Here is a 24,117-nt window from a genome sequence, read left to right as displayed (position 1 = left end):
GCTGGATCCCTGAATTCTTTCCTTTTCCCATGGGGAGTCTGCCTGAGGCAGCTGAGCTCTTTGAATTCCATGGGTTTCTGAGAATCACAAAAGTGGCCTGGCCCTGAGTCCACCAACATCACACCCTCAAAATCAGCCATGATACCATTTCTTCCTCTTCCTGTAATGTTTACCCAACCCTTGTGCCCTGTCTTTCTGCTTCATCAGTACTACATTACTACTGGAGTGTCTGGCATTATTTTAGCTAATATTCATTGAGTTTCCTAACTCAACTCTATTTTTCTGAGGTCATGGAAGCTTTGCTTCTGTTACAAGTTTCATAAAGACAGGTGTAAGGAATGTAGCATATCTGTCAATAGACATGTTGGACTGCTTTAATTTTCCGGAGGAACCCTCATCAGGTAGCAGGTAGTCTTACAGGCTTTGGAGAAGAGAAACCAGATTAAAATCCACATTTTATTTAGGTGGGTAGCTTTGGGCAAGTTACCTCTCTTTTTTAAACCTCTTTTCCTGCATCTTTAAAATGAGGTTAGCATTGATGGTTGCGAGGATAGAATGAGATTCTTCATGTAAACTGCTTAGTGTACCGCCTGACATATAGTGAGTACTCAGTGAATGCTGACTTTTGTTGTTATGAAGGTGCCGCTATTTTGAATGAGCAGCTGTGGAAGGGAAAAAAGTCAGATGAGAGTGGGAGGCATAATTCTTTTTTCAATAAGTCAGAAGGTTGACTCCTACCTGTTGAATAGGAGGATATAGTTCTTACAGTCTGCTCTCTTACTTGCTTTAAAAGAAGTTATTTATTGGAGACTCTGGGGTTCAAAACATGAAAAAGGTCCAAGTAGTTGACATTATCAGCCTCTCTTATATGTCACACACAGCAGCTGGCTGAGGCAGCCCATATGAGGACTAAATTTTTCGTTATTATTGTTGTTAGCTCCTGTCAAGTCAGTGTCCAATTCCTGGCGACCCAGTGCACAACCACATGTTGTTCCCTCCTGTGACATCCCCATGATTGGCTACAGATGGGTCCGTTGTGATCCACAGGGTTTCCATTGGCTCATTTTCAGAAGTGGACCGCCAGGGCTCTCTTCCTAGTGTGTCTTAGTCTGGTGGCTCCACAGAAACCTGTTCAGTGTCATTGCAACATGCAAGCCTCCGCTGATGGATGTTGGCTGCCCATGAGGTGTACTCGCTGGGAAGTGAACCTAGGTCTTCTAGATAGAAGGCAAGAATTCCATAGGCTGTGACATGTACCAAATACAATTTACGTTCCATTATTCTCATCTTTTTCTGATTGTATTTGTTTGCTGTTTTTCATGTCCTGTCTCTGATCTGCAGATGATCAGTACATGGCAGATATATGGCAATATCTTCTCCAGAAATTCTCATCAAGTGGTAGAAAAGCAAGTAATAGAATTGTTTCTGCCCCTCTTTTGAAGCACATTCAGACTCTCAGGGCTGTGTCAAGGGCGCAAGACTAGGAAAGCCTTTGACACAGTGTGTGTCTCAGACAGCCCTGACTCTGTTTTCCTCTTCAGGACCTACAAATAGAACAAGAGAGGAGTTCATATAACATATCTGGCGGCTGCACAGCACTCATCGTGATTTGCCTTTTGGGGAAGTTATATGTGGCCAATGCTGGGGACAGCAGGTAAGCCATTAGCCTTCTACTTCTTCCTAATTTCTAATGTCTTTTAATAGTTTTAAACTCTTTTTTGAAATTTCGTATGATTAAATATAAAAATAATTCTGCTTGGGATTAAATACTGGAAAAGACAAGCCTTCTACATGGGAATAAAGATGTGTTTAAGAATAATCAGGTTGGTATTAAAAGGTAAAGGCAATTCATGTATTTATCTGTGATTAACTTGGGGTCTCCACGAGATGGAATTGACTCAACAGAAACTAACAACAGTCCAAACCAGTAATTTTCTGACTTTTTCTGGCTGAGAACCTGTTTTCAACGAAAGCTCAGCAAAGGCATGATGTATGGGAGAGCTGAAGGTAGGAGTAGGGGTTTGGAATGAAGCGGGTGTTTGGAGGGGTCTCCTGGAGGATGCCACCAACTGGGTCTGCCTGGCTTGTTCCACTTGAGCTTAGTGACTTTACACTGCCCCCTCCTGGAATCCCAGGAGATTTTCCTTTTATGCTCACATCCTTAACAGCTACAGTCTCCCCTCTTTTGGGGTTCAACTAAGGGAATTTTGGCCGAGAGATTATCATTAACTCTTATTTTATTCAGCTTTGTCGGGGAATAAGAAAAGCTTGTATATTCATTTTAAGTAACAGTCCTTTATTATAGGTGCAGAGAATTTTTTAATTACAGACTTCATGAATAATTTTTTGAATATGTATCACACAGCTCTCTGCCTCTTTAGTAACGAAATCTCATGGCTATATAATGGGAGACCTTTTCCTGGAGACTGACTCTATTCTGAAAGTAATGAAAGTACCGGACTCTGAACAGATGTCCTGGGAGAATGAGTCATGTCGCTGTGCGGCTGCAGTCTTGCCTGCTCTGATTCCACTTTCCCCTCCCATTAGGTCACCTGCGTCTTCTCCCTGCTTGCTCTTGAGCAAATTCCAGTCCCCTTCCCCTGTCTCTCCTCGGTCCCCTGTCTCCAGCTCAGGTTGTTGCTGCTACTTCTGCAGCTGAAAGACTGACTCCCTGGAGGCAATCAAGGAAATCACCTAATTTTACTTCTACTTGCAAAGCAGGAGACTTGCACCTGGGGAAGTGTCCCTCCCTTTGTCCTGGTAAAGCATCCTTTCCTGGTCTTTCTCATTGAAGATTCCAGAGAGCATAGGAGAGTGAACTGCTCAAACAGCCACATTCTGGGGTTTGGAGATTGGTGTTTTTTGAAGGTCAATTTATTTTAAAACTATATGTGAATTTTCCATTCTATTCTATAAAACATCTCAGATTTCAATATAAAAATATGCCAAGTAAATTGAAGGGTGTATCAGATGTTGTGTTGATCCCTTGACCCAATATGTGTTCATGGTCGTATGAAACAGGAAACAGATTCCAACTCACATGGGTTCAACTGAATGGAAGGGCAAAAAGGAACCAGCCTGGAGTGCTGAGGCACCCAGGAAGAAGCTTACCATCCCTACCCCTGCACAGACCAAGGGAGGAAAAGCTATTAGCAGAGCAGGAGAGCAGGAGCCACTGATAAGGGACCACTGAGCAAGAGCCACAGAAGAGAATGGGGAGAAATACTATGACTTCTCTCTTTTCCTGCCCTCCTGTCTGTTGCCAGGCTTCCCATTGGATGAACCCTACTGGAAGCCTGCCTATAGGGTTGCTGGTCCAGGAAATGCCATTCACAGAGGTCAGCCTGCTAGGGCACAGCGCTGGGCCCATACTGCATCTCGTGAATGGGCTAGTGGAAAATAACCTTCTTCCTCCCTGCCTTGGGATTTGATTACCTAGAAATAGGAATCTACATTCTTTAAGCTTTTTAAATGTACGGTGAGAAACCTTCTGGACCTCTTGTTCTTTTCTCCATCTTAAGCTTGTTGGAAAATAGATGAGCAGATAAGGAGGCCATTTCTTTTTGTTCCTACTGACCTGATAATTAAGCTGTTGTACTTTTGTCATTATGTGTCGGTGTCCTCTAAAATGAGCTTGCTTTTCTGGCCCTTCTAGTAACTGAATGCCCGGCTCTCTGGGTTGTAGCCCCACCCCTCTTTTCCAGTGAAGCCCCTCTGGTCAGCCTTGGAAGTAAACCTGACTTATGTGCCCAGAAATCTGTATGATAGATTGTCCTTTTCAGATACCAGCTTCTCCCAGGTACCTGTTCCTCATTTTTCAACATAGGTACCTTAAGGCTTCTACACTCCTTAACAGAGCCACCTACCCATCAAGGACTTTGGATCCTGGGTCCCAGCAGCTCTGCCTGTCCCAGGTGTTCATCTTCAGGCGGCTGCCTTAGTCCTCCCTTCAATGCCAATCTCCATGCCAGACCTCAATTTCCTCATCTGTAAAAATGGAGTGTTGGATTAGATAATCTCTAAAATCTGTCATTCTAAAGATTGTTCTATAGAAAAATGACATCTCTGAAAGTTAGTAAATTAGTTACATTTGTAGTACTCTGGCCCCAGATATTAATGTGTGGTTTTATGGCTGTTTGGTTTAGCTGTTAACTTACAGATTGCATGTTCTCTTAGAAACCAAAGAGCAATATGAGGTGGTATTTATAGCTCTGATAGCATACTGCCTAAGGCATTTGACTGCTAACCAGAAGGCTGGCGGTTCAAATCCACCAGCCACTCCTCAGAAGGAAGGTTGGGCAATCTACTTCCGTAGTGATACTGCCTCGGAAGCCCAAGGAGGGATCGCTATGAGTCGGGTCAGACTCAATGGCACATAACAACAATAGCAACAACCAAAGGGTAACTAATAGAACATTTAATCATTAGGATGCTATTTTCAGCTCTTGTATCAACAATAGATAATTGATATCATCTTATATGGGATCTTTGCCTAGTTTACATACTAATAATATGTTATGAGTATTTCAATTGGTTAAAATACTCAGTTATTCCCAAGAAATACCAGCTATGACTATCTCTGTGTAAATGAAGGTCCATTCTCAGTTTGGATGTTACCTGAAAAATGCCGGGGTCTGGCCATGGAGTGGCACAGCCAATAGAGCACACCAGAGTTCAGGGAGAAGAGAGTTTAATTAGGAGATATACCAGTGAGGATGGACGAGGTCCCATGACTCCAAAAACTCACGCTCTGCTCAGTGCTTACAATTAGGTTCTTAGACTAAAGGAGAGACACAGCATATATGCAGGATTAGTTAACAATTTTCCAAAAATTAGATAGGATAATGGATAATTAAGAAAGGAATGTTTCCTGTGAGTCCCCGGCAGTCAGGCTCCATTGGTGTTTGTTAAAGCCCACGGGGGCAGTCCTAAAGTCTGGCCCAGGAGCCTTTAATTGACATAGACGTCCCTGTCTTAGATCACAGAATGCAGCAGGAACCGATAACTTACAGAGAGAACAAGTTAATTATAACACAGGTTAAAGCCAGATTTGGAAAGAAAGGGCATTTTAACTAAAAGTAAGGAGTTTTATTCTAACAGTATGGAGTCAGGCTTAACAAAGCAAAAAATCTTTATCCTCACATGGACAAACAGTTATGAATCCAAAGACTCAATTTAAACAAATGATTAGAGTTGATAGAAGATTCCAGCAACAGGGCCCTAATTAATTAAGTGCTAATTTTTCTCCTTTATTGTCAGATATGGGAGCTCTGGTAGCATAGTGGCTAAGGCACTTGGCTGCTAACCAGAAGGCTGGCGGTTCAAACCCACCAGCCACTCCTCGGAAGGAAGATGGGGCAATCTACTTCCGTAGTGATACTGCCTCGGAAACCCAAGGAGGAGTCGCTATGAGTCAGGTCTGACTCCACAGCACATAACAATAACAACAACAACATTGTCAGATATTGGCTGCTGTATGTTTACATTAAATCTTTGACAGTTTTGAGAGTGAAAGTAAATATTATACATTCACACTCAGGAAAGAGAAGCTTCGCACTGGTTTGATTTGGAAGCTACTGGTAGTCAGGAAAGGAGCACTGGGGGGGCATAGTGGGTAAGGCATTTGGCTGCTAACCAGAAGGTCAGTCGTTCAAACCCACCAGCTGCTCTGTGGGAGGAAGAGGAGGCAGTCTAATTCCCTAAAGATTTACAGCCCTGGAAACCCAATGGGGGTCACTATGAGTCAGAATTCACTCAATAGCTGTGGATTTAGTTTGCTTTGGTAGTCAGGAAAGGAGCTCTCGTGGTATAGTGGTTAAGGCATTTGACTGCTAACCAAAAGGTCAGTGGTTCAAATCCACCAACTGCTCTGTGGAAGAAAGATGGGAAGTCTCCCATAAAGATTTACAGCCTTGGAAACCCAACCGACTCTCTGTGAGTCGGGACCTACTCCATGGTGGTGACTTTCGTTTGTGTTTTTCGGTAGGCAGGAACTATTTTCTAGTAGCATCTGATTTACCATGAAACATACATGTATCAGGCATTGTGTTCCTGAAAGAAGGATCCCTGGTGACATAATGATTAAGCTAAACTTGGCTGCTAACAAAAAAGTTTGTGATTCAAACCCACCGGTGGCTCCATGGGGAAAAATCTGGACTATCTGCTCCCATAAAAATCACGACTAGGAAACTATCGGGAGCTCTGGTAGCGTAGTGGCTAAGGCTCTTGACTGCTAATCGGAAGTCGGGCGGTTCAAACCCACCAGCCACTGCTCTGAAGGAATATGGGGCAATCTACTTCTGTACTGATACTGCCTCGAAAACCCAAGGAGGAGGTGATGAGTTGGGTCCAACTCAATGGCACATAACAACAACAACAACAGCAACAAGGAAACCCTTTGGGGGCAGTTCTGCTCTGCCCTATAGGGTCACTATGAGTGGAATTGACTTGACAGCGCACACACAGCAAATAACATCCTGGAAAAGATAGCCTGCTTCTTTAAGCTTTTTGAAAAAAAGTTGGACAGAGGGAAGTTTTTAAGACAGTGACCCTTCAGAGTGTGGAATGGTCCACAGTAATGTCGGTGACTGACCTACTGGTTTCTAGTCAACAGACTCATTCTTCTCTCCTCTGTTGACAGCAGACACAAAGGCACACGAATAACTGCTTAAAGCATGCCAGTCGCTTCATTTTTTCCAGGCAAAGACAGCCAACTCAACACCTAAGGGATCTTAGGCAAGAAGCAGATGGTGGGCAGATTTTCACTCCAAGCAAAATGAACCTGGTAGCATTCAAATGTCATGCAAAGCAATATGCAAACTATCACCCATTGTGTGTGAGTTATCAGCTCCTGGGGCTCTGAGTGATTCTTTAATTTAAGAAGACCTTTGACTCCATTTTAGAAGATAATTTCTTTTTTGTTTTCCTAGAATGCTCAGGCACTGAGGAGGCAACGCTGTTATCACTTGCTTCAAACAGTGTCTAAAGATTTGGCAACTGAGACTAGGAGAAAGCATTCAAAATAAAGAAAACCAATTAAAATTTGTTAAATTCTTAATTCCACTCTTGCCACGTTATGGTGACAACAGCAATAAGATAGCTAGTAAGTGTTAGGTACCATGAGAAGTATTATAACAGAGGATTACATTTTATTCTCTTGGTAATTTAATGAAATGTTGTTACGTGCCAGTGAGTCAGTTCCGACTCAAAGCAACGTACAACAGAATGAAACACTGTCTGGTTGTGCACCATCCTCACAATCCTTGCTATGCTTGTGCCCATCATTGTAGCCAGTGTGTCAGCCTATCTCGTAGAAGGTCTTCCAGTTTTTCTCTGACCCTCTATTTTACCAAGCATGACCTCTGGTGGTGTCATGCCTAAGGCATTTGACTGCTAACCAGAAGGCTGGCAGTTCATACCCACCAGCCACTCCTCGGAAGGAAGGTTGGGCAATCTACTTCCATAGAGATACCGCCTCGGAAACCCATGGAGGTGTTGCTATGAGTCAGATCTGAGTTGACGGCAGTGCATTGTGTTTTTTGTGTATGTACCTCTCCAGGGACTGGACTTTTCTGACAAAATAACTAAAGTAGCTGAGATGAAGTCTGGCCATTTTCACTTCCACAGAGCATTCAAGCTGCACTTCTTCCAGGATAGATTTGTTTGTTCTTCTGGCAGTTCATGGTATTTTCAGCATTCTTCACCAACACCACAATTCAAAGGCATCAACTTCTTCAGTCTTCTTTATTCATCCTCTAGCTTTCACATGCATACGAGGCTATTGAAATACCATGGCTTGGGTTAGGCACACCTTAGTCTTCAAAGTGCCGTCTTTGTTTTTTAATGCTTTGAAGAGGTCTTTTACAGCAGATTTCACCAGTGCAGTACTACATCTGATTTCTTGACTGCCATGTCCATGGGCATTAATTGTTGATCCAAGTAACATGAAATCCTTGACAACTTCAAACTTTCCTCCATTTATCATGATGCTGCTTATTGGTCTATTTGTGAGGATTTTCGTTTTCTTTATGTTGAGGTGTAATCTATACTGAAGGTTTCAGTCTTTGATCTTCATCAGTAAATACTTCAAGTTATCTTCACTTTCAGCAAGCAAAGTTGTGTCATCTGCATATCGCAGATTGTTAATGAGTTTTCCTCCAGTCTTGATGTCACTTTCTCCTTCATATAGTCCAGCTTCTCTGGTCATTTGTTTAGCATACAGATTTAATAAGTATGGTAAAAGAGTACAGCCCTGACACACAGCCTTTCTGGTTTTTAACCATGTAGTATTCCCTTGTTCTTTTCAGATGATAGCCTCTTGGTCTACGTACAGGTTCCTCATAAGCCAAATAAGTGTTTTGGAGTTCCCATTCTTCTCAATGTTATCCATAATTTGTTATGACCCACACAGTCGAATACCTTTGCGTATTCAGTAAAACACAGGTACACATCTTTCTGGTATTCTTTGCTTTCAGCCAAGATCCATCTGACATCAGCAATGATATCTCCATCATTCTGCATCCTCTTTGGAATCCAGCTTGAATTTCTGGCAGTTCTCAATATACTGCTACAACCATTTGTGAGATATAGGTATTGTCAATATCAGATAAATATAATTTACAGAAAAATAAACTGAGGTAAAGTGATTTTCTTATAGTCCCACAGCTAGCAAAATGTAGGGCTGCCATCAAATGGAAGAGTGAGCCAAAGTGTTGTTCTCACTCACTCACTACTAAACTTTCCCAACCATGCTAAGCCTTTTTTCTTTTTCCCACATTTTAATATCTCTAAATCAAGAATTCTAATTACCATTTTTCTTTCCTATTCATATGTAAAATGATGGTATACCTATTGAAAATAAGTTATTTCCAGAACATCTGGATGACTACTTTATAAATATTACTGTCAAGAATTCAGACCCACATTTATGTTGTGTTTATGATTTCTTTAGCAGCAACATTCTTGCAGATTTTTTCCAAATGGTGCACATAGACTTGTGGGCATGCAGGGTCGTCTTCACAAGTTTGAAGGTCTTCCTTTGGAAAGACAGAGAAGGCCCAGTGTGTTCATTAAGTAGGTCTGTGTACAGGTGTGAACAAGCTCTCCATGAATTGCCTTTAAAGCAAGCCCACTAACTGCAGGTGGGAACAGTTTTCATTCATTTCTCTTTTACTGTCTTTCTTAATATTTTATATAACATAAAATGTGCTATTTTAACCATTTTTAAGTATACACTTGAGTGACATTAATTACCTTCACAGTGTTATACAACCATTATCACTTTTTCCAAAACTTTTTCACCGCCCCAACAGAAATGCTGGACCCTTTAAGCTCCCCGTTCCTACTCCTCCAGCCCCTTGTAACTTCTGTTCCACTTTCTATCTCTGTGGATTTGCCTGTTCTGGAGATTTCATATCAGTGGGATCAGATAGTATGTGTCCTTTTGTGTCTGGCTTATTTTACTTAGCATAATGCTTTCAAGGTTCATCCATATGGTAGCCTATATCAGGACTTCACTTCTCTATGGTTGGATAGTATTTCAGTATATGTAAGTACTGCATATTGTTTATCCATTCCTCTGTTGATAGATCCTTGGGTCATTTCCACCCTTTGACTGTTATGAATAATGCTGCTATGAATATTGGTGTGCATGTAACCATTTGAGTTCCTGCTTTCACTTCTTTTGGGTATATACTTAGAAGTGAAATTGGTGGATCATATGGTAATTCTATATTTAACTTTTTGAGGAACTACCAGACTTCCAAAGCAATTGTACCATTTCACATTCCCACCAGCAGTGAATGAGGGTTCTAATTTCTCTACATCCTCACCAACCCTTGGTATTGTCCTTCTTTCTTTTTTAAATAATAGCAGTAAGTACTAGTCATTGTGAAATTGTAGCTCATGATGGTTTTGATTTGCATTTTTGCTAATAATAACATATGCTTATTGACCATTTGTATAACTTCTTTGGAAAAATGTCTATTTAAGCTCTTTTTCTATTTTTTAATATGGCTGTCTTTTTATTGTTGAGTTGTAGGAGTTACTAATGTATTCTGGATATTAAACCTTTATCAGGTATATCAACCACTGCTTTTTAACTTTTCAAAATTGCCCCATTTGAATTACAGCTTTTTATATTGTTTAGGGGTAAATACCTTTGGCAAGCCTGAATTTTTTGAGGATAGCAGTTAGATGTTAAACAAAAAATTCATAATCAATTACATATCTGTAGTGTCTTCTCTCAGGCCTTTCTACTTTACTAGTGCTAAGATAAGAAACATGTAACTGCCCCCTTTTTATGTTCTTGAGTTTGACCAAGGGCCACTATAGAACTTTCCTAACACTGCTTGTTACTAAACAGTGCTTCATTTAGCCACACCTGCCAGTGAGGTGCTGCTTTGAGTTAAAAATATATATATACTTTATCTTCTTCCATTAACTAAATTCACTTATACCTCTCATTCTCTTTATGATGTGAATCTGAAAAATAACAGAGAGAAGCCAAAATTGAACACCATTATCCACTATGAAAGTTGAATTGCCATTTCTACATTTTTCTGCATTCCTCCCCATCCTTCTAGTATATGCATAACCTATTAACTAAACAAACAAACAAACAAAAAGTCACTGCCATTGAGTTGTTTCCGACTCACAGCAACCCCCATTGTGTTTCTGAAGCTGTAAATTTTTATGGAAGTAGATCACCCAGTCTTCCTTCTGCAGAGCAGCTGGTGGTTTGAACCACTGACCTTCTGATTATCAGTCAAGTGCCTTATCCACTATGCCACCAGACCGCTTAACTATATCCATAAAATGTCACTATTTTAGAGAAGTGATGATTTTGATTCTTGTAAGCATTCTGATCTTTAACCCTGGATTTCAGGGTTTCTGGGGATGTCTCCCTTCCAGTCATCTGGACAGGGACAAATGCATGGAGAAGCACTCAAAGAAGGTTTATTGACCATGCCTGGGAGAAGCAGCTGTTAGTTCTGCACTCATGCATTCTGTGGCTACAATTCAGGCACAATCATGGCCAGACTGAGAAGCAAGAAAGCCTGGAAAATGTAGTCTAAGTTGTGTACCCATGTTGTTGTTGTTTGTAGGTACCATTGAGCTGGTTCTGACTCGTAGTGGCCCTACATGCAACAGAACAAAACACTGTCTGGTCCTGCGCCATCCTCACAGTCCTTCCATGCCTGAGCCCATCATTGCAGCCACTGTGTCAATCCATCTCATTGAGGGTCTTCCCCTTTTTCTTTGATCCTCTATTTTACCAAGATGATACCTTTCTCCAGAGGCTGGTCCCTTCTGACAACATGACCAAAGTATATGAGATGAAAATCTGGCCATTCTCACCTCTAGGGAGCATTTTAGCTGTACTTCTTCCAAGACAGATTTGTTCCTTCTTTCGGCAGTCCATGGTATTTTCAATATTCTTCGCCAACACCACAATTCAGATATATCAATTCTTCTTTGGTCTTCCTTATTTATTGTCTAGCATTCACATGCATGTGAGGCGATTGAAGATACCATGGCTTGGGTGAGGTACACCTTAACGCTTTAAAGAGTTCTTTTGCAGCATATTTGCCCAGTGCAATATGATGTCTGATTTCGTGACTGCTGCTTCCATGGGTGTTGATTGTATATCCAAGTAAAATAAAATCCCTGACAATTTCAATCCTTTCTCTATTTATCGTGATATTGCTTATTGATTCATTACTGTAGATTTTTGTCTTCTTTATGTTGAGTTGCAATCCATACTAAAGGCTGCAGTCTGATCTTCACCAGTAAGTGCTACAAGTCATCTTCATTTTCAGCAGGCAGGGTTGTGTCATTTGCATATCATAGGTTGGTAATGAATCTTCCTCCGGTCCTGACACTGTATTTTTCTTCATAAAATCCAGCTTCTCAGATTATTTGCTCAGCATATAGATTGAATAAGTATGGTGAAAAGATACAACTTGATGCACACCTTTCCAGATTTAAAACCATGTAGGGTTTAAAATCAGGAAAGATGGGTACCCATACCCCCCAAAAATACACATTGCCTGTCAAGACAGTTATAACTCATAGTGACCCTATAGGATAAAGGAGAACTGCCTTCATAGGGTTTCCTAGGCTATTAATCTTTATGGAAACAGACTGCCACAACTTTCTCCTGCAGAGATCTCTCCTGCAGAGGTCCAAACTACTGACCTTTCAGTTAGCAGCTGAGTGCTTAACAATGGCAATATCAGAGCTCCTTACCCATGCCCAAGGGAATTGATTTTGGTGAACAGCTAGTCGTTTCTTCCACAAATTGGCATTGAAAAGGGAATTTGTGTTAGATTAAAATAGTAATGGTGTCTATATTTGGCTTTGATCCGTTTTTTTCTTGTTGTGTTGATGAAGCTACAGCTTGGATGTCATTATCTTCTTAAAACCCCAGACAACAATTATCATTCCTGTTATTTTCATTTCTGTCACTCTTAGTTTTGGAAGAGATGCCATTGTTGTCACTGTTGTTAGGTGCTGTCGAGTTGCCTTCGACTCATAGCAACCCTGTGCACAGCAGAATGGTCCCCCACCAGCTCCACGATCTGTGGGGTACTTGTGCCCATCACTGCAGCCACTGTGTCAATCCATCTTGTTGAGGGCCTTCCCCTTCTTTCGTCGACCCTCCACCTTACCAAGCATGACATCCTTCTCTGGGGAATGGTCCCTTCTGATAAACAAAGTAGATGAGACGAAATCTAGCCATTTTCACTTCCAAGGAGCTTTCCAGCTGCACTTCCTCCAGACAGATTTGTTAGATCTTTTAGCAGTCCATGGTACTTGCAGCATTCTCTGCCAGCACCACAACTCAAAAGCATCAATTCTTCTTTAGTCTTCCTTATTCATTATCCAGCTCTCACATGCATATGAGGCAATCGAGAATATCATGGCTTGTGTCAAACGCACCCTAGTCCTCAGGGAGTCATCTTTGCTCCTCAGCACTTGAAAGAGGTCTTTTGCAACTGATTTGCCCAGTGCTATACGTCGTCTGATGTCCTGACTGAGGCTTCTATTGGCATCAATTGTAGAACTAAGCAATGTGAAGTCTTTGACAACTTCAATCTTTTCTCCATTTATTGTGATGCTGCTTATAGGTTCACTTGTAAGGACTTTTGTTTTCTCTATATTGAGGTGTAATCCATACTGCAGACTGTATTCTTCAGTCTTCATCAGTAAGTCATCCTCACTTTCAGCACGCAGAGTTGTGTCATCAGTGTATCTCAGATTGTTAATGATTCTCCCTCAATCTTGATGCCACGCTCTTCTTCGTATAGTCCAGCTTCTCGGATTATTGGTTCAGCATATAGATTGAATAAGTATGAAGGATACAACCTTGACGCACTCCCTTCTTGATTTTAAACCATGTAGTGTCCCCTTGTTCCATTCGAACAACAGCCTCCTGGTCAAGGTACAGGTTCCTCATGAGTACAATTGAGTGTTCTGAAATTCCCATTCTTCTCAATGTTATCCACAATTTGTTATGATCCACACAATCAAATGCTTTTGCTTAGTCAATTAAAATACAAGTAAACATCTTTCTGAGATTCTCTGTTCTGAGCCAAGATCCATCTGACAGCCACTATGATATCCCTCATTCCACATCCTCTTCTGAATCCAGCTTGCATTTCTTGAAGTTTTCTGTCAGCATACTGCTGCAACCGTTTTTGAATTATCTTCAGTAAGATTTTACTTGCGTGTGATATTAATGATATTGTTTAATATTTTCCACATTCTTTGGGATCACCTTTCTTTGGAATGGGTACAAATATGGATCTCTTCCAGTCAGTTGGCCAGGTAGCTGTCTTCCAAATCTCTTGGCATAACCGAGTGAGTGCCTCCAGTGGGGCATCCGTTTGTTGAAACATCTCAATGGGTATTCTATCTCAATAGGTATGCTGTAGTTCAGCTTATATTGTCAAAGACAGTTAGGAAGGAACATTTTCACCTTCCTTTTGGAGATGAACATATTTGAAAAATGAAGATGCCTACAAGTAAACAATATACCAGATATTTGTCTTAAAAAGTTCATTTCATGCTAAAGAACTAAGATTCTATAACCAGATAGAGTATGACTATACTGATGTATTTAACAACTTCTCTTCTTTTGAGATTATTCTTAAATTGTCATAGTTATGTTTTAGGGATTTTCAAATGACATACCAGTCCAACTTAACAGTTTAAACCTCTTATCTACTCTTAAACTATGGTACTTAGGTATATTTTTTACTTAAACACCTTTCCTCCTCTTGATGTCATCCTTAATAGAGTTGAAATATTTACTATGGATGGATCATTTATAAATATACTTCAATCCAGCTTAAGTTTATTTATGTTAAACTTGTACAATTGATTGTGCATTCTTGTACAGTCAGAGCCCTAGAGTGAAGATAAGATACAAGCTGGCTAAAATATCATGGTAGAAGCAGGATTCAACAGCTATTGAGATGCCTCCCATGAGCCAAGCATTTGCTGGCACTGTACTAGTGAAGCAGTGGTGAATAGGCAGAATAAATCCCTGCCCTTATGAGACTTACAGCCTAGAGATGTGGGGAGATGGGAAGTCAAGCATCCAGTTAAATGCAGTATGATGAGCAAATACAGGTGTCTGGGGAGACAAGTAAAGCAGTGGGTTTATAATGTACTAGTGCCACCTTGGGTTAAAGGGGAAGACAGTAACACATATATAATTGTGTTCTTTGGCTTTAGAAAAAACAGCAACATACTTCATCAACCAGATCACTTCAAACGTCAAAATCCATTTCAATGGATTTCCACGGACCAACCCCTTTTTTAAATTTATTTTTTATTCTTTTTATTGTGATTTGGGTGCATATTTACAAGCAGATTCATTTTACTCTCAGCAGTTAATTAATACACATTGGTTTCATAGCACCAATTACAAACCCAACAATAAAAAGCTCTCCTCCCACCTCTTCCCTTTGTCCTTCTTATCTATGCATTCCTGTCTGTCCAGCTTTCCCTCTGTGCAAATGCTACCCTTTTGAGGTCTTGTGGTTGATTGATCTAAGAGGTGCATCTCCCTGGGGTAGGTGTTCTGCTTGTAGGCTTTTCTGCTGTTTGGCTGAGAGCTAATCTGTGGAAATGAGTCCAGCTTTAGGCCCAAAGGATAACCTGGGGCCATAGTCTTAGAGGCTCCACCAATATCTGACCAGTAATTCTATTCTGGTCAACCAACCCCTTTGGTAGTGAGCTCCCCCTTTCTGCCTGTAGGATGATTCATTGTAAGCCTAAACTCCCCCCAACCCCCCCCCCAAAAAAAAAAAACCCACTACTGTCGAGTCAGTTCCAGCTCATAATGACGCCCATTGGGTTTCTGAGGCAGTAAATCTTTATGAAAGTAGATTGCCCAGTCTTGCTTCTGTGGAGTAGCTGGTGGGTTTGAACCACCAACCTTCTGGTTAGTAGTCAGATGCCTTAGGCACTGTGCTACCAGAGTGCCTTCATTTTAAGCCTAGAGGATGGCAAAACTGACTAGTCCCCATGTTAGCGTTCTATACACCTTACTTGCACAATCCCACCCACACAGGGTGCCATGGACTTTATTTCTATCATTCCAGAGTATCAGTGTTCTGGTTGAGAATACTACTTTTTTAAAAGCCTGGTTGGCACTTGAGGTCACTTTGTGGTACAAATATTTTTGGTGGGTGGTCCATCAAAAATTGTGAAATTGTAAAATGTAAGCCTCATTGAACCATCATCAGTAGGAAATGGTCTATGAGGATCTTTCTTGCTTCATGAGAGGGTATTGATATTCACTGATCAGTCCTTATTGATATGTAATGGATGGTTATCAGATGGTTAGTTTGCTCTGGTGGGTTAACCAGACAAGATGGGTACTTAACCTCAACTTTGTCCTTACTTGTTTGACAAGTGAACAAGCTGTCTAGGACCAAATGTGGTTTAGCTATTAATAACATGGATAGATAAAGGGAGATGTCAGCCCCTGAAAGTGAGTTGGTATTGTGGGCAATACAGCACAATGAAATGGAACCAGCATGGACTGGAGTCAGGCAAAGCTATTCCTTACCCAGCACTACCATTTTCCCACTGTACTGGGTTGAATAGTATCCCCCAAAATCTCTGTCCACTTGGAACCTCAGAATGTGACCCTGTTTTGGAAATAGAGTATTTTCAGATATAATTGGTTGAGATGGTGTAATACTGGGATGGTGGGCACTAAATGCAGTGACTGGTATCCCCTTATAATAAGGCCATGTGAAGATAGACATGGACACACCCAGACAGAAGAGGGCCACGTAATGACAGGCAAAAATTGAAGTGATGCAGCTCCAAGCCGAGGAATGACAAGGATTTCCAGCAGCCATCAGAAACTGGGAAGAGCAAGAAGGATTCTTCCCTAGAGCATTCAGAGGGAGCATCGCCCTGGCAACACCCTGACTTCAGGCTGCTAGGCCCCAGAACTATGAGAGTCAATTTATTTTGCTTGTAAGTCACCTAGTTTGTGATAATTTGTCAAGCATCCATAGGAAACTCATACACCCACCTATAGGAAATCCTTCAGCTTACCTGTCCGTGGTTCCTGCTCTTCAGGATTGCCGCATAGATTAGAGATACACACATAAAGCACATTGGGCAGAATATAGCACATGATTCATTCATCCACTCACCAAGTATTTATCCAGTGCCCGCCTCATGCCATGCACTGTTGCAGGCACTGGGAATATAATCAGTGAACAAAACAGACAAAGCCCTTGCTCTTACAGAGCTTACATACTAGTCAGGAAAAGTAGGTAACAAGCAAGGCAAATAAGTGAAATACTGAGTTTGTTATATGGTGATAACTGTTAAAAAAAAAAAAAATAGGTCAAGGAAGGGGCCAGGGGTCAGAGGTGGGTTTCAGTTTCATATAGGGCTATTATGGAGGGGTAGTCAAGTAAAGGTCTGAAGAAGGAAAGTATTCTGGCAGATGGCATAGCAGAGGCCCTGAGGCAGGAATATGCCTTTTGTGCATGAGGAACAGAGAGCCGTGGAGGGAGTCTGGAGTGGAGTAGTGGAGCTGAGGTAAGAGAGAAGTGGCAGGCAGGGTCCAGGGGACTCTCAGTGGTGGCCAGTACTGCTATGATGATGGTGTTGGGGTCTTTTGCTCTAGTTCTGCTTTCTTCTTGACTCTTTTGAGTTTTAAAATCTTCACTCCATCTTGCACACTAAACCCTATGTAATTTTCTAAGTTCATAGACAGTTGGATGTATACAAAGCTGTTTTAGTTCTCTAGTGCGGCTGGCAACAAATACCGGAAGCAGATTGCTGTAAAAAACAGAAATTTATTTGCTCGCAGTCTTGGAGGTTAAGAGTCCAAATGAAGGCCTGTGTCCTGTTGATTCCTTTCTTGTTGGAACCCAGGTGTTTCTTGGAGTTCCTTGGCTTGTAGACAGTCCTCCTATAGGGTCTGTATTCTCCCATGTGTGTCTCTCTCTGTGTCTATTCTGGTCATTTGTATTACTTAGAACTGATTAGGTTTAGGATCTACCCTCCCTGCATTGCTCTGACCTCATTAACATTACAGAGCAAATTATTCCAAACCAGGATCACTTCCACAAGTACAAGGGCCATGAATGTAATGGATATATTTTTAGGGACACAGTTCAAGCCATAACAAAGGCCTTAAAGGCTGTCTAGTAGATGGTTTGTACACTTCAGGTTTAAGCAAGTGAAACCATTGTTATTCTGTCCAGGTGTGTGCTTTTTGGTAGAATCTTATACAAATTCTCAATTGTAAACACAACGTGGTGACAGTGTCTGACCTCCTCTAACTTCACAACAGGGGTGGAGAATCAAGATCAACAGCCCAAGGCTGATTTCTGTGAGGGGGGTGAAACATGCTGCCACCCTCCAACTATTCTTCCAATTCTGACACCAGGGTTCCTCCCACAGCACTCTCTACTTCTCTGCTGGGTTCAATAATTCATTGCAGTGGCCACACAGAACTCACAGACAATACTCACAGTTATGAGGCATATTAGGAAAGTAACAGGTTACAATTCAAGATCAGAAACAATTCAGGATACAGTTCTTCCATCAGGATAGCCTCTTCTCACCTGTGCTGCTATCATGCTTCTCTGGCCTCAGCCTCTGACCTTCTCGGCTGAGTATTGCAAAGCTCTTTTAGCCCTGCCCAGCAAGTGCCTAGAAGCACCCCGCTCTGCTAGTAAGCCTCGGCCCAAAGGCACTCAGCTTCCTCACTCTGTGGGTCTGGAAGCCCGCTGCACCGTCTCCTGCCATATGCTCCCACCGTTTCTCTGCTGCTGTTTCTTGCTGTCCCAACAATGTGTTATAGCTCTCTTTCTCTGTCTCCTGGGTCAGGAAGATTCAACGTAGGGATCTTGCGTCCAAGGACAGGATCCACTCCAGGTTCTTCTTTCTCGATGTTAGTGCACTCCCCCTTTCTGCCTGTAGGATGGTTCATTTTAAGCCTAGACAAACAAACAAACAAAAAGAACCAAACCCACTACTGTTGAGTTGGTTCTGATTTATAGCAACCCCCACTGGGTTTCTGAGGCAGCAAATCTTTATAGAAGTAGATTGCCCAGTCTTGATTCCATGGAGTGGCTGGTGGGTTTGAACCACCAACCTTCTGGTTAGCAGTCAGATGCCTTAAGGCACTGTGCTACCAGAGCTCCTTGATTTTAAGCCTAGAGGATGGCAAAACTGACTAGTCCCCACATTAGCATTCTGTACACCTTATTTGTACAATCCCACCCACACAGGGTGCCATGGACCTTATTTATATTATTAACAAACTGTCCAGTCCTCTTGGTGGGCCACAAGCACCTCACATATCCATAGTCTCACCCAGTCATCTGGTGGGAGTAGCAAAGACCATGACTAAAAGGGCCATATTAAGTAATTCACGGTACCACACCAATGTATAAAAACAAGGGTTGTTGAAACTAAAGTCTGGAGCTAAGCTGAGAGCTCACACCAGCTCCCTTTCCTGAGATGACACCAGGGACACAGGATCTGTGAGATGGCAAAGCCCCAGGAACTCAATGGGAAGGCTGGTGACCTGGTCCAGAGGACGTAAAAGTTGCGTGCACATCACAATCACCTGGGGCATTTTTTTCCTTTTTTGTTTGATTTCCTTTCAGAATTTTATTATGAAAATTTTTCAAATGTGAAGAGAAGTTGAAAGACTTACAGTGCACACTCATAAACCTACTACCCAAATTCTGCAATTTACGTAAGAATTTTTTGATCACAAATCTATCCATCTACCTGTCACTCTATCCATCAAGTGCAGCCATTCATGTACCTGGGGGATTTAAAATAAATAAAAATTGTTATGCCCCTGTTCTCAGACTTCCTAAATCAGAATCTTTGAATGTGAGGCTGAATTTTAAAAACACCCCAAGCAATTCTGGTTTAACCATCCTGGGCAACACTGGTTTAAATTCCTTTTTTATTGATGAGGAAAATGAGGACCAGAGAAAATAACTTCCTCAATTTCCCACTGGTAGCTGGTGGCACTGTGGGTACTAGAACCTGCTTTTACAGGGTCTACCCTCGTTTCTTTCTAAGATTTTGTTTGATATCTCTTCAGCTCCCTTAACTCCTAGGATCATGAAATACTCCCGCCGTTCTATTCCTATCCATTGACAGTTTGCTGACTCACTACCTATCTTAGGCAGCAATGAAGAATAATATATCTTTCCCTTGATTGGAATTTTGAAAAATAATTGGGAGAACAGCCTAAGCATAGAACCCCAAAGCATAGACATGCAGGATTCTGCAGAGAGCAGATGCCTGACCTTGCCTTTTGTTGCTCCAGTGAGACAGTAGTGGGAAGAGTACTGGGATTGCAGGGGGCTGGGATTCCAGAGGCTGGGACATAAACTCCAACTCTGTTCCCTGTTGTAAGCTGCCATCAACTAAGCCCAAGCTTATGATGGTCCCATGTACAACACAACACAACACGGTATTACCTGATTCAGCACCATCCTCATGTTTGTTTATAAATCAGACCATTGTGACCCAAAGGGCTTTCACTGGCTGATTTTTGGAAATAAATCACCAGTTCTTTCTTCCTAGTCTGCCTTAGTCTGAAAGTTCACTGAACCCTGTTCAGCATCATAGCAGCACAAAGGCTCCACTGACAGATGGGTGGTCCGTGTGCATGAGGAGTATTGGCTGGCAATTGAACCTGGTTCTCCCCCATGGAAGGCAAGATTTTAGCACTGAACAATTCCCTGTCTTCTAGCCACTGTGAAACACTGGAAATGCACTTCAGTCTCTGAGTCTCACTTCCCTGCTTTATAAAAGCAAGAGGGGTTAACAAGATCTTGTTAACTGACCTCAAAGATATCTTCCAGCTCTGAAATTCTGTGACCATTAAATTAAGATCCAACCAGAGACTGAGCTCGCCAGCTCAGCTTCCTGAATCATTGCAGCCCTGTGACCCATTTTCCTCCTTTTATTCTTGTTGGCTTAGATGCCAGAAGGCAGATAAGATGTCCTAGACTTTAAGCCCAAAGATTTTCCATTGTCATTTCTGCCAGCTCTGATGAGCTCAGTTTCCCCCTGAGAACCCATGCTTCAGTGGTTTCCTCAAATCTGAGCCTCCTAGGAAGAACTCTGGATCCTGATGTCCCTCTGTGTAGCTTCAGAAGAACTGTCTATCTCAGATTCCTTCAGACCCTCAGGCCTTGGTCAGTGGGCTCTCTGGCACTATGTCTACCACCTGTGTGGTTAGGTCGCTCCTACCACTTTTCAAAGTTCACCATCAGTTGCCAGAGAGCCAGCTCTGACTCATGATGACCCCTGTGTGACAGAGTAAAACTGCTTTCTAGTGTTTTCAATGGCTGATTTTTCAGAAGTTGATTGCCATGCCTTTCTCCAGAGGCACCTCAGGGTGGACTAGAACTTCCAGCCTTTCAGTTAGTGACTGAGCACCCTAACCATTTGTCTCACTCAGGGACTCCTTTCAGAGTTCAATTCATCTCTTGTTCTGAACTAGCTTCTCACTGTGTGTGAGGCCTGATGGTAGGATCCATCTCTCCCTTAGGAGTATTGCATCATGCCCTCCAAATGTGAGAAGCAGACTCTTTTATCCCATTGTTAAAACACTGCCCACCCATGGTGCCACTCACTCCATCCTTGCTCCCTGCTTGTCCCTCAGTTGGTGAAGCCAAGAGAGCTGGCTGGGATCAGTATCATGTTCTACTCTGCACCCATCCCACCCTTCCAGATTCCCTTTGACTCATCCCTCTGGTACCTTCCCAAAGCAAAATTGTTTTTCAGAATTGCTTCACAGGGTTTTACTGTATCATAATTTAAAGTAACAGCTGGGACAATTTCATTTTGAGATAGAAGGAGAGTTTTCTTCCTGGACTGTGGCTTGGTGCAGTTTTGATGGCACTAATTCAGATCAGCTTCACACCTCTGACTGCTGGTATCACTGTATGATTTAATGTCAGTTTGCTTCTGAGGTTCATGTGGGTCATGGGGGGGGAGGAAGATAATATGAAACTTTAAAAATTTTCAGATTTAAGTCTAAAATAAACTTTGTCCATTGCTAAATTGTACATGAGGAGCTCTGGTAGCATAGTGCCTAAGGCACTTGACTGCTAACCAGAAGGCTGGCGGTTCAAACCCCCAAGCCACTCCTCGGAAGGAAGGTTGGGCAATCTACTTCTGTAGTGATACTGCCTCGGCAACCCAAGGAAGGGTCGCTATGAGTCAGGGCCAACTCGACGGCACATAACAACAACAAATTGCACATGTAGCTATCTAGATGGGAAACAATGCAGGACACAGAATAGGGAAGTGCTTGAGCATATGGTTTTGAAACTCAGGTCTGAATTTGAATCCTTTCTTCACAACTTCAGAGAATGACTTCAGTCAAGGTACAAGGTTCCTCTAAGATGCAGCTTTCTCATCCATGTAATTAAAATAATGTAGTAATGATAGTCCACTTCATGGAAATGTTGTATTAAATGAGATACATATTAAAATGCATATGAACCCCTTACTGCAGTGTCTGGCACATGGTAAACACTCAGTAAATGCTATTTTTTCTATTAAAATAGAGTTAAAAAATGGTATTGGTATTGGTTAAAAGCACAGGATTTGGAGCCAGGAAGCCTGGGTTTGAATCCCAGTTCCACCACTTCCTATATGAGTTTGACCAAGCTAATAACCATTTTTTTTTCATTACCTCATCTGTAAAATGGAAATTGGGACAGTCCTATCTCCTAGGGTTGTTACAAGGGTTAAAGTTGCTGGCCACTGTACTACTACTACTACTACTACTACTACAGTAGTAGAGTTTTACACTTAAATATATCTTAGTTTATAATAAAAATGATGCAAAGTAAAATAAATTTTATATTATAGTACAAAACCAAAACAACCAAACTCACTTCCTTCAAATCAGTTCCTGCTCAAAGCACCCCCCATTGGGTTTCCAAGAGCGTAAGTCTTTATGGAAGCAGACTGCCTCATCTTCCTTCCATGGAGCGGCTGGTGGGTTCAAGCTACTGACCTTTTGGTTAGCAGCTGAATGCCTGAACCACTATGCCACCAGAACTCCTTATATTGCAGTACAGATATCTTGACTATGAAAGGGATACATTAACTTTTGGGCTGATGTAAAAATGTGTGTTATTATTAACTTTTCAGATAGCATTCCTAAACTCCTTTGGAACTCCAGTGTGGAGGATAGCTCATTTTAGCCAATAATGCTGCCAAATATTAGCCCCGAACTCTACAACTAGATTGCATCTGCACAGCAAGCTGAATTCAAGGCAGCAACCTCCATAGGAACACATGTGTGGCTCCAAGTCATTTACAATTATAATTTAGGTTCTTTGGAGGTATGCTCGGCAGCCTCTAATATTCTTTTCAGCTCTCAAGTTTTGTGATTTTTTTTTTTAACCTAGCATTTTGGCAAGCAGTGGTTGTCTCTTAGTAACACAGAAAAAGTCCTTTTTCAGCAAAGTCCTTTAGAAAGCCTCCAGGTTCTAGGCATTTGACAAACACCAGGGTTTTTTTTTTTTTTTTTTTTTCCTTTTTCTTGCAAGACTTAGCTGTGAAGTCAAGGTCACTGCTTCCTGGGGGGGTTCAGCTATGCAAGAAGCCCATGGTCACGCTGCTTGGCTGAGAGCTGCCCTGACCCTCTGTTGCTGGGCCGTGCTCTGCTGCCGAGCCCTGGGACCCTTGCTTTTCTCCTCCAGTGGCATCCTAAGCAATAAAGAGGCTTTAGAACTTGTAGAGTGGGAGCTCTTTCCCTATCATAAGCCACCAGGCCTGTCTGTAAAAATTGGATTCATGCAATTTTCACACCCATTCATCTCCCAGCTTGCTTTCTCCCTGTTCTGCTGCTTTTCTGTGTCAAAGTTTTTGTGCAGTGTTTTTGTTGTTGTTGGCTTTTTTTTTTTTTTTTTTTTTTGCTGTCATTGTTTTCTCCCCCTCTCTCAATCATGTTCTTTGTGACTCTGAGCTGGCAGGTCAGGATTGCCACCAGAATTTCAAGGACATATGGTCCCTCTTCCAAATGAGCTGCTCCAGTTCTCAATGTTAATAGGTCATCTAAGAAATAACTAGACTGTATGTGCTTTCCAGACCACTTATTTAAATGAAATCTTGCAGCAGAGGGCCAATATGTAAAACAGAATATGTATAGCAAAGCTGGCTACGTAGTGGTTAATAACACAAATTCTGGAGACAGACAAACTAAGTTCAGATCCTGTTTTGTCGATTACAGTCCCATGTTATCTTGAACAAAGTACCCAACCTCTCTGTGCCTTCATTTCCTTATCAATAAAACATTGGTGAAAAGATTAAATTATTTAAAGTGTATAAATGCTAAGCATAAACCGAAAAAACAAAACACACTGCTGTCAAGTTGGACCCAACTCATAGCAACCCCTCCTTGGGTTTCCGAGGTGGTGTCACGACAGAAGTAGATTGCCCAGCCTTCCTTCAGAGGAGTGGCTGGTGGGTTTGAACTGCCACCTTCTGGTTAGCAGCCTTAGGCACTATGCCACCAGAGCTCAATCATAGTTCCTGGCATATAGTAAATGTTTAATAAGTGTTGGTTTTATT

General features: G+C 41.8%; 1 protein-coding gene across 1 annotated transcript in view; it reads left to right on the top strand.

Annotated features, from left to right (window-relative positions):
* The window catches only part of PPM1H (protein phosphatase, Mg2+/Mn2+ dependent 1H), a 410,854-nt gene that overhangs the window by 213,669 nt on the left and 173,068 nt on the right, over positions 1 to 24,117 (top strand). Inside the window, exon 4 of the mRNA XM_007942726.1 lies at positions 1,542 to 1,654. Coding sequence (XP_007940917.1) covers positions 1,542 to 1,654 — 113 coding nt within the window. The remainder of the gene's footprint in view (positions 1 to 1,541; positions 1,655 to 24,117) is intronic.

The sequence above is a fragment of the Orycteropus afer genome, unplaced genomic scaffold (genome assembly GCF_000298275.1).
Source record: "Orycteropus afer afer isolate SDZICR_OR568_19922 unplaced genomic scaffold, OryAfe1.0 scaffold00097, whole genome shotgun sequence".
NCBI lineage: Eukaryota > Metazoa > Chordata > Mammalia > Tubulidentata > Orycteropodidae > Orycteropus > Orycteropus afer.
The sequence above is the reverse complement of the archived record's forward strand: the minus strand, read 5'-3'. Positions and strand labels throughout refer to the sequence as shown.